At 41.1% G+C, this 13,741-nt stretch overlaps 1 protein-coding gene across 7 annotated transcripts in view; it reads right to left on the bottom strand.

Annotated features, from left to right (window-relative positions):
• PPP1R12A (protein phosphatase 1 regulatory subunit 12A) overlaps positions 1–13,741 on the bottom strand; it is a 178,007-nt gene that overhangs the window by 86,486 nt on the left and 77,780 nt on the right. For 4 of the 7 annotated variants that reach the window (XM_089674039.1, XM_089674040.1, XM_089674041.1 and 1 more), the window contains exons 9-11: positions 10,271–10,383; positions 692–805; positions 23–238 (exon numbers count right to left, since the gene is read on the bottom strand). In XM_089674039.1, the coding sequence (XP_089530165.1) occupies positions 23–238; positions 692–805; positions 10,271–10,383 (443 nt within the window). The remainder of the gene's footprint in view (positions 1–22; positions 239–691; positions 806–10,270; positions 10,384–13,741) is intronic. The other 3 variants (XM_089674043.1, XM_089674044.1, XM_089674045.1) reach the window with 1 other exon arrangement.

The raw sequence follows: 13,741 nt of genomic DNA, 5'->3' as shown, positions 1-13,741 counted from the left end.
TTCAATCATATAGCAGACACACCTTTTCTTTATTGTCTAGCGTAGAAGAAAGTCTTGGACTTGAGGCAGAACGCATGACACCAGTAAAGTCTCTTTCTTTTTGAGCTTCTTTGGATGCAGTAATCTCAGACAAAGCACCATAACTTCCTGTTTTACGAAGTCCTAAGCGCCATGAGGCTGGTGACTCATCTTTCCTTTCTTCTTCTTTAGGTGATATTTTGGTGGCAGGAGTGGGGAACTGCAAAAACAGGATATTAAAGATTTGATTTTGCTTCTTAGCCTGATGCCAATAGAACCCAACACCAAAGCAATCAACTAGATTTGCAAAGGCATTCGATCATTTGCTGCAGGTTCTTTGATGGTCACTTAATTTAGGTTTACACAACAGAATAATCTTTGGCATAGAGATTTATGATTTAAAAACCCAAGTGTGAATCTAAATGGTGTTAAAACATCACTGGAAACAAAATCTAAAACACACAGGAAAACTTGTTAATGAAATAAAAATAGAAAACCCCACTGTTGAAACCAATTTACCACTTTTGTGTATGTTAGATAAGTCATTACGAACAGCACTTATCACCATATAGATTAAAACATAGTTAAAAGTCAAAACCATGCACAGTGAGGTAAATCTGATTATATATATTTTGCAACCTGGAACCACAGAAGTGCGCACACTATTCCTCACCATAGACTTGTCACCTTTTGGCACAAGGACTATGCCAGTTTTGCGCAAGCCCTGTCTCCATGAAGTAGGATGTGCCGACTCCACCACTGGCATGAAAGGTGCAATGAAATCAAACTGAACCCAAAATAGGCAAGACAGAATAAGATGGAAAGTAAAGAATGAGAAACTGAAAAATAGACCAATATCTTTTATTGCTTAAATCTATCCACATCTTTAAAAGAACCATGCTTAAGATAAGGTATTTAGTAGAACCATTAAGACAGATGTTGTAAATCAAAAGCAAAAAGTAGTATTGCACAAACACCCATAACTGCTATTAAAAATAAATATAAACACATGGGAGTCGGGAAACAGTTGTGCAGCTGTTTTAAGATATATGTAATATATGAAAGGTAAAGCGGTTTGTTGTTAGAATAGTAGGTGTTAGACCCGCTTAAATTTTACTGTGGTCTTTGTCCCTGACCCAGAAAATCAGGGGAAACCCTTTTGATTTAATTGCCACCACAACAAAAAAGGTGGGAAAAAAGAAAAAAGTGAAAACTTCCAATGAGGACACCGGTGACAACTATGCAAGAGGGGACTACCCCTTCTTTAGAGAGTTTTCCTCACTTCCTGTGGCGTCTGCAGGACAGAAGTGAAGAGATATTTCTCCAGCTGGACAGCAAAAAAAAGACTGGAATTTTAAGTCTTTCCTACTCACAACAAAAGAAAAATAGGCATTTTGACTTACCTGTAATTTTCTTATCTTGCAGTACAGTACAGAGCTTATATGCCTAGACCATGGGTTATATTGAGCTAAACTGAACACTAGCAAACAAAAATGCCGCCCACAGAGTATCATAACCCCGCCCACACTTTGTTTTGCAAACAAAGGCATGATCAAGACAGAAGAGGAGGGGCCTGGACCCTATACTCCAAGATACGGAATGTACAGGCAAGTCAAAATTTCCATTTTTTTTTTTTTTAAATCTTGCAGTACCTAACTTTATAGACCATGGGATGTACTCAGGCAATAAATGAGGGTATGGCAACACAGCTAACAGAACTGCTAAATGCCTGCAAGTAAACAAGGGGCTTGATTAAACTGAGGCCTGAACATCCACTTGTGAGAACTTGAAAGTGTTAAGAGGACCAAGTGACAGCCTTGCAAATCTGGTAAACATATGCTTGATACAAGAATGCCCAAGAAACACCAACAACCCTGGTGGAATGGACTCCGATAAGGAAAATGGGGACCCTTTCCTTAAGATCTTATGCCCTGGAAATAAGTTTCCTGATGCAACTAGCATTGGTGGAGCAGGATTCCCTATACACAGTCGTATAGGCAGGACAAAGATTTATTTATTTATTGACGTCTGTCCACAGTTAGGCAATATAGGGCAATTTCCTTGGCATATTTTGGGGCAGGACAGAGAGCAGGAAGAGCCATGTCCTCCCTTAGATGGAGAGAAGAGACCATCTTGGGTAGAGAGGAAAGTTTTGGTCTCAAAATCACTTTGTAATTGTGCAAAGCAAGACAAAGGTTCTTTACAGGAAGAGCTCCTAACTTCACCTTTGCGAACACGCCTAACAGAAGCAATGGCGGCCACAAAGGCAGTCTCATATGTGAGGTCTTCAAACTGAATATCTCTACTGGTTCAAATGGGAGGTCTCTGAAGTAAAGAGCACCAGGTTGTAGGCCAGAAGGAGACACAGGTGGTCAAATTAGGGAATATATATTAGCAATTCCCTGAAGAACAGTCTTGATATGAACTATGAGGCTGGAGTTTGCATGTTCTCCCCGAGTCTGCATGGATTTCCTCCGGGCACTCCGGTTTCCTCCCACACTCTAAAAGACATGCTTGTAGGTTAATTGGATCCTGTCTAAAATTGGCCCTAGTATACATGTAAGAATGTTGGTTAGGGACCTTAGATTGTACGCCCCTTGAGGGTTAGGGACTGATGTGAATGTAAAATATATATGTAAAGTGTTGTGTAAATTGACGGCGCTATACAAGTACCTAAAATAAATAAATAGGGTTTATGGGATAACATGAATAAAGCAGAACCCTGTCCCTTAAGGGCCAGACACTGGTCAACACCAGACTGAAGAAAGGCCAAAATAGGAGTATTCCCTGGGACTTCCTATGCTTGCAGCAGGCAAAGGAGGCCTTTCATGTGCAGTGGTATTTCCTGAGAAGTTGGTGGGAAGAGTCAGAAATACCCCTTCCATTAAGGATTTGGGTTTCAACAGCAATAACATTATAGCCAACTGACAAGGTAAATGAAATAGGGAGCCTTGAGCCAGTAGGTCTGATCGGTATGGAAGAAGCCTAAACTAATCCACCTAAAGTGTGCCAAGCATGCACCATATAGACTACGATGCAAAAGTTTTAGGCAGGTGTGAAAAAAATGCTGTAATTAAGAATGCTTTCAGAAAGAGAATTGTTAAGTTTATTTTTTTTCTCAATTAACAAAAAGGGAAAGTAAATGAACATCAGAGAAATCCAAATCAATATTTGGTGTGGTCACTCCAATACAATGATCAGTGCTCCTAATGGCACTGGGCAGGAAGGCGTTAACATCTGGGCAGAGCAAAGGGTTAACTGTGTGACGTTTCATATTATGTACTGTTTGTGCGCTTCACTGTAAGCACACCGCTTTGTAAAGCTCTGCTCTGCAGAGCCATAGAAAGCAGTGTGCAGGAGCTGACAGGGGGAGAGAATTGTATTGTTTACATACAGTCCCCCCCCCCCCCCCCTTCCCGGTCGATAATACTCAGAGATCACTGGATGCTGGCGAGTAATCACCGGATGGGACCCGATGATTGACAGCCGAGGCCGTGGATGGGGCAGCACAGTCAGGGCGTGCACCCCCTACCCGGAATGGCAAAATCACGTAGATATGTGATTTTGCGCACCCGTGCTGCCCTGTAGCAGTATTTCTGCTATAGGGCGGATGGCAAGTGGAGCGATTAAGAACTAACCACAGATCTTCTATGGGTGGTAGCTGCCCCAAAGCCTTCTGTTGCTTCATGTAACTCAGAAAGACTTGATGTTGAGATAAGGGATCTGTTGGGGCCAAACCATCTCTTCCAGGATTCCTTGTTCTTTACGCTGAAGACAGTTTTTAATGACATTCCCTGCATTTTTGGGGTCATTCTCCTGCTGCAGAATTTGGGGCCAATCACATGCCTTCCCGATGGTATGGCATATTGGATAAGTATCTGCCTGCATTTCTCAGCATTGAGGACACCATTGATCCTGACCAAATCTACAACTCCATTTGCAGAAATGTAGCCCCAAACTTGCAAGGAACCTCCAACATTCTTCACTGTTGCCTAGAGACTCTGATTATTGTACCGCTTTCCAGCTCTTTTGTGAACAAACTGCCTCCTACCACAGCCAAATATTTAAAATTTTGTCTTGTTTCCACGTTGGAGGTATGGCTTTTTGTGGCCACAATTCTTCGATAAAGCCCACATCTGGTCAGACTTCTCTGCACAGTAGATGTGTGTTCCTGGGTCCCACTGGTTTCTGTCAGTTCTATGTTGTTGACACTGCTGGACATTTTCTGATATTGAAAGGAAGCAAGCATGATGTTTCCATCTGCTGCATTAAGTTTCCATGGCCAACCACTGTGTATATGGTCCTCAGCGTTCCCTGTTTCTTGTAATTTCTTTGTGATTCTTCAATAGAGCTTGAACAGCACATCCTGAAACTCCAGTTTGCTTTGAAATCTTTGCCTGGGAGAGACTGTGGTGATGCAGTATAATTACCTTGTACAGTTGCAAGAAAAAGTATGTGAACCCCTTGGGATTACGTGGCGTTTTGCATGAATTGTGCGTAAAAAGTGTTCTGAACGTCATCTAAGTCACAACAATAGAAGAACAGTCTGCTGAACATAATACTACACAAACATTAGATGTTGCCATGGTTTAATTGCACATAACATGTAAACATGCACAGTGAAGGGAGGAAAAAGTATGTGAGGCCCTAGCTTAATGACTTCTCCCAGAGCTAATTGGAGCCAGGAGTGAGCCAACCTTGACTCCAGTGTGATGATATTGGATGTGTTGCTGACAGCTGTCCTGCCCTTAAAACACACACACCTGTTTTGGGTTTACTGGTTTCAAGAAGCACTGTCTGATGTGAACCATGCCTCGCAGAAAAGAGCTCTCAGAAGACCTACGACCAAGAATTGTTGACTTGCACGAAGTTGGAAAGGGTTACAAAAGTATCTCCAAAAGCCTTGATGTTCATGTGTCCACGATAAGACAGACTGTCTACAAATGGAGAAAGTTTAGCACTGTTGCTACTCTCCCTAGGCTTGGTCGTCCTGTAAAAATGACTGCAAGAGCACAGCGCAGAATGCTGCATGAGGTAAAGAAGAATCCCAGAGTGTCAGCTAAAAACCTACAGAAATCTTTGGCACATGCTAACATTTTTCTTGACACATCTACAATAAGGAAAACATTAAACAAGAATGGAGTACATGGGAGGACACCACGGAGGAAGCCATTGCTGTCCAAAAAGAATTTTGCAGCACGTTTGAAGTTTGCAAAAGAGCACCTGGATGTTCCACAGCACTACTGGCAAAATATACTGTGGACAGATGAAACCAAGATTGAGTTGTTTGAGAAGAACACACAACACTGTGTGGAGAAACAAAAGCACAGCACACCAACATCAAAACCTCATCCCCACTGTAAAACATGGCGGAGGGAGCATCATAGTTTGGGGCTGCTTTGCTGCCTCAGGGCCTGGACGGATTGTTGTCATTGATGGGAAAATGAATTCCAGAGTTTATCAAGACATTTTGCAGGAAAACGTACGACCATCTGTCCGCCAACTGAAGCTCCGCAGAGGATGAGTGATGCAACAGGACAATGACCCAAAGCATACAAGTAATTCAACAAAACAATGACTGCAACATCACAGAATACGCCTTCTAGAGTGGCCCCGTCAGAGTCCTGACCTCAACCCGATTGAAATGCTGTGGCATGACCTTAAGAGAGCGATTCACACCAGACATCCCAAGAATATTGCTACACTGAAACAGTTTTGTGAAGAGGAGTGGTCCAAAATTACTCCAGATCGTTGTGCAGGTCTGATCTGCAACTACAGGAAATGTTTGGTTGAGGTTATTACTGCCAAAGGAGGGTCAACCAGTCATTAAGTCCAAAGTTTCACATACTTTTTCCTCCCTGCACTGTGAATGTTTACATGTTATGTGCAATTAAACCATGGCAACATCTAATGTTTGTGTAGTATTATGTTCAGCAGACTGTGTTCTTCTAGATGATGTTCAGAGCACATTTTATGCCCAATTCATGCAAAACTCCACGTAATCCCAAGGGGTTCACATACTTTTTCTTGCAACTGTATCCTTTTGCTGTGCTCAGTCTTGCCATAGAGTGTAACCTGCGACATGAAACTATTTCCACAACCTCACTATAATAGAATTTGGCTATTCCTCACCCAGTTTTAAGCCTACTACACAGCTGTTTGTTTCAGTTAATGACTGTGTCAACCTACATATTAAATTGACGATCAACACCTACTTGGTGTAAATTGTTAATCATGAAACTGACTCTAATCCTACAAAACCCCTGACTTTGGCTTCAAACCAGCATCAATTCTTAAACTTGCACAAAGGATAGTAACACCAAATATTGATTTAATTAAAATTTTTCTTCTGTTTGCTTGCTTTGCATTTTGTAAATCAATAAACAAAGTATATATTTTTGAAAGCATTCTTACTTTACAGCATTTTTTCACACTTGCCTAAAACGTTTGCACAGTATTGTACTTCTAGGGCAATTTGGTGCAATAAAAAATTGACTGCTTGCTCAAAATTGAGGAAAGGGTTCCAAAGGATCTTCATCAGAAGTACAGCAAGAACCAGCTTGAACGGAGTCCAAGGAATTAACAGAGCAGCCACTGCGAAGGTTATAGGATTCCTGGTACTGGCTATAAAACTTGTGTAGCCTGTTGAACCTGGGAAGGCAAGAAGCCTCCATCTTCTTCCCTACCTTTGACAGATTTTGAAAGCTATCTGGGTTCGCAGACAACTCCCCCTGGGTCTAGGCATTGATGGCTTAGGAAGCTGACCTGCCAACTGTCCACTACAGGGATGTGGACTGCTAAGATAGCTGGAATGCGAGTATCCACCGAGGATAGTATCAAACTTGTTTCTTTTAGGGCAGTCCAGCTTCTGGTGTCACCTGATGGCTTATGTAAGCCACTGCTGTGGCATTCTCCGAAGGCACCTTGACTGACCTTGCAGAGGGGGATTCAGTGTTTGAGAAACAATTTGATGGCTCTCAGTTTCAGAATGCGGATTGGAGGTTTATACTCCTATGGTTACCAGGAAAGTTAGGATTGTAAAGTCCACACTAGCCTGTAGCGGCTGGCATCCAATGCCACCACCTTGCAAATCGTGTGAAAGAAAGACCTTCTCTCAACGCTAAGGCAGGATTGGAGATCCACCTCAGAGTGTTTTGACTGCATAAAGTATAGGCAAACCAAGAAATGTATTTGTTTGTTCCACATCATGACTATGTTAAGGCTGAAGTCGTCCAAAGTGAAAATGGGCAAAGTGAACTGCCTCGAAGGAGGCTACCATCAGTACCAGGACCTTTATGCAGAAGCAACTGAAGGGTGCCGTTGACCCAAGGATGTGCATATAGGACCTTAAGGAAGACATTTTCTTCTATGGAAGGAAGATTCTGCTTGGGCTGTGTCCAAGATTAGACCCAGCAACTCCAAATGGTGTTAGAGCTGCAGAGCAGACTTTGGAACGTTGTTTAACCAAAAGCTGAGTTGTCCTTTAGAGGTTGGCAGAAAAGGTTGCGAATGAAGTCCTTCAACAGGAGGTCATTAAAATTGGAAGCGTTGGTCTCCCACAGAAAAGAACGTAGAAAGCACTGATGTGGAGGGAAGATGGACGATATGTAGATCGACATCTTGCATATCTGATATGTACTGATGCTAGAAACTCCCCGTCTGAGAAAAGCAATGTACCTTTACCCAAGTGGCTTCCTTGACAAATTTATCAAGGGATTCCCCAAAGAGGCACTCGCTATCAAAAGGCATGAGTAAGAATTTCTACAAGCATATTGAGAAGACCAAGCTTTTAGCCAAAAATTCCTGCGCATATGCACAGAGATAAGGTACATTCTTGAGATCTGGTGAAATACATTCTCTAGTGCATCAACACAAAACTACATTGCTGATGGCATTAGCTGTAATTGTTCTAAGAACAGGGGTACTCAACCGGTTTGTGTTCTCAATTTATATATCCTGCTCAGTTACCAGTATTCTGGCAAATAGACATAGCAGATATGGTTGGCTGCAGGGCAGGATGTGCAAGGGAAAAGAAGTCCTTTAAAAAGGGCATCCAGACACAATAGAATCATTAAAACCGGAGAATATCCTCAATATTAACTGTAAGGAGTTCACTGAAAACTGAAGTGGCACGATCCACCACTGGAATGGCCCTTTAAAAAATACTTTTCCATAGGTTAAATCTCAACAAATAGAAAACTGAATGCCAGAAGACTCACATCCAGAGTTCCCCACCATAGGCAGAGCTCCTTGAACACCACTGGGTTAAGGGCCCACTCCTCTGAATCCACCTGTCAGTTTTTCACACCTGAAATGTATACAGCAGACAAAACTGGAGCATGCAGTTTTGTCCAAGCCAGTATGACTCCTCTTGGTGCCTCCCTGATTTATGTAATCCACTGCCATTGCACATTAAACAAAAGCCTATGCAGGGAGGCCTTTATGCAACACTGACAAATGCAGCCAAGCATAACAAATCACCCTCAGTTCTAAAATATTGAGGGCAACGACCTCTCCTTTGGAGATCAGGTGCCCCTTACCAAAAAAATGTTCTAGTTGGTGTCTGTCAGGACCCTCCAGGACTGAGAAAGAAACTATTTTCCACCCAGTCTTGCGCTGTGACTTAGTCACAATCCAAGTTCTACTGTCCCACGCCATCAGGACATTTTGTTGGAGGGGAATAAAACTGGGGTAAGGATTCAATAAAAAAAAATAAAAAAAAAAATCAAGTTTGCAGCTCAGGGTCACAATGCTGTGGAACCATTCATTCGCAATCTTTCAAGGAATACATTTTCCAAGCTTTTTGCAGGGTAACAAGATGGCTGCTAGGTAACTTTCACCCATCCGTGTCATCATATCCCATCCAAGCCTCTCTCTGCAAGGCCAGAGCAGAGGAATGCAGGGAGCGGGGAAAATGTCAAGCCTCTGCTGTTGCCTGCATCACCAGCAGCAGCCCCTAAGAAATAAAACTCAGGTCCAATCTTCACCTTCAATTCAGGATTCAACACATGGGCATTCAGGGACTTGACTTTCTGAATAAAGAGATCACTGCTCAGGACCTGTCCAGCACCCTACCAGCCCACAAGGCAATATACTATGCAGGGACCAGTATTGACAGGCAACATTACAAGCCATCATAACATGTCCAGTGCAGGGTCTGGGTATTATTCCTGTGGGCTTTGAAAAGCCTTAAAACAAGAAACAGATGAAGCCAGTCTCCTAATACCAGCTGGAACTGTTGAGAAGCTAGCCAATTTTGTACAGCGAGCTTGAAGTCACTTGAAGTTAGCCATATATAACCCATGGTCTAGTAATAGTCCTGTACAATTAAGATTAAATCCAAAACCTTTTAGTACACTTTATGACTAATTTTAGCAGTGAAAAACAAAGTATCCTCCTGAGGAGCCCAAAGTTGAAAGTGCCAGATCTTGTCAGTTATTAATGGCACTGCTGTTTGAAGCACAGTTTAAGAAACACCACACTCAGAAAAGGCATAATTCATATGGTAACTTTTTTTTTTACATACTTTAACAAAAATGTGTTTGTTCAATGCATTAATGAATCATAGAGATGCTGTTCCGCATGCATGTTAGATTGACTGTGTGTGATATTTTGAATGATGTAGCAATTACAAAAAAAAAAAAAAAAAAAAAAGAAGAAGATCAATCTCTCACGTTTTTGCTCCGAAAAATACGGTTCTCTCACACAAAAAACGGAAGAGATAATAATGGCTCGTGAGTTTAAAAACAAAGGCTCTTTGGACCAGTTCACCTCTTGGATGACTTCGTACAAATCCTGTATAATAATACATTGCTGCAGTAGCAGCTATGAGCCTGTGCTGGTTTTCCTCAGCCTGCTTCAGTCTGTATAGCCGCCTATCGCTTTAATAGTGTGTGTGGTGCAACTACTAAAACCACTTGACAAAAGTCGAGGGGGGTAGGAAAGTGAAGAGTAATAAGGGAATGGAATTCAAAAAGACAGATGGCCAATGGTTAATCAGGTATTCACACACACACAGTGCAGTTGGTGGGTTAGTAATTTTCAGATTCTGCTTTGTGAACAGAACCTAGAAGTGCATTTTTGTGAGTAAAAAGGGGGACCATTCAATGGACATATACAAATAAAAAGTACAAACTCAATAAGTAATTTGGGGGCTAAGAAGCGCACTCCTCTCTACTAAGACACATTTAAGTTTGAGGAACAAAAACAAAAAATCTTCAGCCCACTAAAATATTGCAGGTATCTGATTTACCTTCTTTACTGGTGATGTTGGTGTGACCTGTCCAGATGCCACAGAAGGTACAGCTGTTCCAGTAGTCACCTGAGATCTGATAATTGTACTATTTGCAGACTGTTTGGTTTTATCTACATTTGGAAAGAAGTTGCGAAAATTAGTAACAGGAAATTAGGGACATTCTGTTTTATTACAAAAAGTATCTAACCAGAAGAGGGCAGCATAAAATCAGGGAATTTTAACAAAATCTATTATATGAGCAGAGAATTGAAAACTGCAAGACACCCATCAGATGGTACTAAACACTTGTGTAGTATACCATCACAAACTGAAAAATAGAGATGAACATAAAATAAAGGACAGCATAGTGTGGTGAGAACTAAGAGCAAATCAAGGTGACAACATACAATCTAATAGTGCTAAATTTATGTTACAAGAAAAATGCACCTACTAAAGCAAACAGGTATAATAAGTAGTTAAGGTACATGTATAGCCAAAACTATTTTTGTTTGAATAGTGTGGGGATGGGTTAAAACAAATTCAAGTTATTTTGCTATGTCCCACTGGAAAGATTTCCCTTCACTTCCTGCCAGCACAACAGGAAATGAGGGGGAAACTCCCTGAAGTGAGGAAATTCTCATTTTAGACAATTACCAGAACATCTCTTCCCATCGGATGATTTCCCCCCAGTTTACTTAATAGGCATTCAGAAAATGTTGGATTTCCTCTTGCTTTGGACATTCAGACTAATGGTCATGTTTACTGCCATCTAAAAAGCAAACGGCAGCGGACTGCTTTTCAGAGTGTGGTATAGTCACAGCTGGCAGGCGTTCAAGGGGCACTAATGCCATGTCTCTGAACTTTTTTTTTTTATTATTCCTGGAAACTTTCAGCTGCCTTTGTGCTATGCTGGGCTTCTGGTGTGCCTCTGCACCTTTACGGAGGAATCCATTACCTACAGGCACACTGTGCAAAGGCATCTTTGAGGATGAGGAAGCCTGGCTTAGCCTTGGTTTTTAACACATAGTGTTTTTTTTTCATTTTGAATTATATGATACCACCGTTGGCAGTGCACCCTTCTATAATAACTTCGTGCAATAGTGCTGGACAGCATGTTGAATGTTAGCAATAAAAACCAAAGTGCCTAAATCCCACTTCTATTCTACAAAGAAAAAAAAACCAAAAAACCCAAAAACAATGCAGGAGCAGGACATAAGTCTGCAATCACATAGGCAGCAGGACAAAGTTATACTGCTATAACAACTGTGCCCTGGCTCTTTAGAATTCATTTTAAAGCCATATTCACATGCAGTAACATGCATACGTTTTATTGAACATACGCATTATTAGAACTAAAAGAGGTGAATAAGCCCTTCAAGTAAAGAAAAGGTAATTAATCACAATTAGGAATTTTATGAAAACTTGTTAAAACTGATTGTCAAGACAAAACATTTTTTTCTTGTATTGGATAGATTTGGAAGAATTAGAACTTCTACCAGATTTTTACTGCTATACAGGGCACAAACTATCACAAAATGACTCAATCTCCTTGTCTTGGTCTGAAGTCCCTGGTACAAGCTATGTAAATCATTCAACCCCTGAGCTACGACACCCTACAGTAAGCTATACAAGGCACAGTTAAGCAGCCTATAGACTATGCAAGCTTTTTTTCTTTCCACCACTGGTGGAAGGAAAGAAAATTGCTCAATGCCCCCATCAACACAGTCAGTCAGTGTTGATGGGGAATCCCTCCCACAGCTCTATTATGTTCTACCAGTGGGAAAGCCTTCCCTGCTAGCAGAACACAATAGCCGCCAGCAGTGATCGCATGAAAATAATCCAACAGGCTGGTTGTACTAAAGTCGATCCATTGATAGACTTCAATACAACCAGCCTGCCCATAGATGGATTGAATCTCAGACAGTTGGCCAAGATTTGACCCATCTATGGCCAACTTTAGAGAGAATTAAGCTCAAACCATATCTTGCCAACAACTGTTTTACCAAACAGAAGGGAGGGGAAATCTGCAATAGCGACACAGACAGAAAAAAAATAAAAAAAATTCTGATTGAAGTTCTAGGCTTCCCTTATTCTACTTAAGAAAATCATTTTTATATATTTCTGTCTGTGTTAGCCCCCAAATAACATGACTTTTTTCTGTTAGTCTCCCTACACCTGACTATACAGAATCCTATTCTCTCTTATTGTTCCTATTCACACTTGTACACTCACTCAGTCGCCCTACACCCAAAAAAGTACATGAGTTTTCTGAGCGTACTCAGGTGTTTTTGATCCTATAGATGTCAATAGGAATGCCAGCAAAATGCGCAAGATGTGTGTTTTTGCACATGTTTAAGCCTGAAGAATTACTCTCCTGCTACGGGGCTACTCTCCTCCCATTACCCAGCACAGGAAACAAACTCCTGAAGCTTGATACATGTACAAAAAAGCCTAAAAAATGCCTCCAATACACCTGAAAATGCCTGTTTAAGTCTGCATTTTGAGCACCTGAGCTGAGCATACTGTTGAAGATTTTCTCTCATTTACTGTCTGGTAAAAAACATTAACAAGGTAGAGGGGGAGATTTCTCTCCAGATATCTGGAACTCCAGATAGTACAAACCTTAATAAATTCACATGATATCCAAAACTAAAAAAAACATGTTTTAACTAGACATCGATATAAATGTTTTGAAGCCTGATGAATTTTAGGTTTCATGGGTACACTTGGTTGATTTAAACAGCTATATGGAAAACATACAGTGGGGATCGAAAGTTTGGGCACCCCAGCTAAAAATTTGTATTAATGTGCATAAAGAAGCCAAGGAAAGATGGAAAAATCTCCAAAAGGCATCAAATTACAGATTAGACATTCTTATAATATGTCAACAAAAGTTAGATTTTATTTCCATCATTTACACTTTCAAAATAACAGAAAACAAAAAAATGGCGTCTGCAAAAGTTTGGGCACCCTGCAGAGTTAATATCTTGTACTGCCCCCTTTGGCAAGTATCACAGCTTGTAAACGCTTTTTGTAGCCAGCCAAGAGTCTTTCAATTCTTGTTTGAGGTATCTTTGCCCATTCTTCCTTACAAAAGTCTTCCAGTTCTTTGAGATTTCTGGGCTGTCTGTCACGCACTGCTCTTTTAAGGTCTATCCATAGATTTTCAATTATGTTGAGGTCAGGAGATTGTGAAGGCCATGGCAAAACCTTCAGTTTACGTCTCTTGATGTAATCCCCCGTGGATTTCGAGGTGTGTTTAGGATCATTATCAATTTGTAGAAGCCATCCTCTCTTTAACTTCAGCTTTTTCACAGATGGCATCAAGTTACCATCCAACATTTGCTGAAATTTTATTGAATCCATTTTTCCTTCTACTCGTGAGATGTTCCCTGTGCCACTGGCTGCAACACAACCCCAAAGCATGATTGATCCAACCCCATGCTTAACAGTTGGACAGAGGTTCTTTTCATTAAATTCTGTGCCCCT

This window comes from Staurois parvus, unplaced genomic scaffold, assembly GCF_062004578.1.
Source record: "Staurois parvus isolate SC_StPar_1 unplaced genomic scaffold, SC_StPar_1.0 ptg000147l, whole genome shotgun sequence".
NCBI classification, from domain to species: domain Eukaryota; kingdom Metazoa; phylum Chordata; class Amphibia; order Anura; family Ranidae; genus Staurois; species Staurois parvus.
The sequence above is the reverse complement of the archived record's forward strand: the minus strand, read 5'-3'. Positions and strand labels throughout refer to the sequence as shown.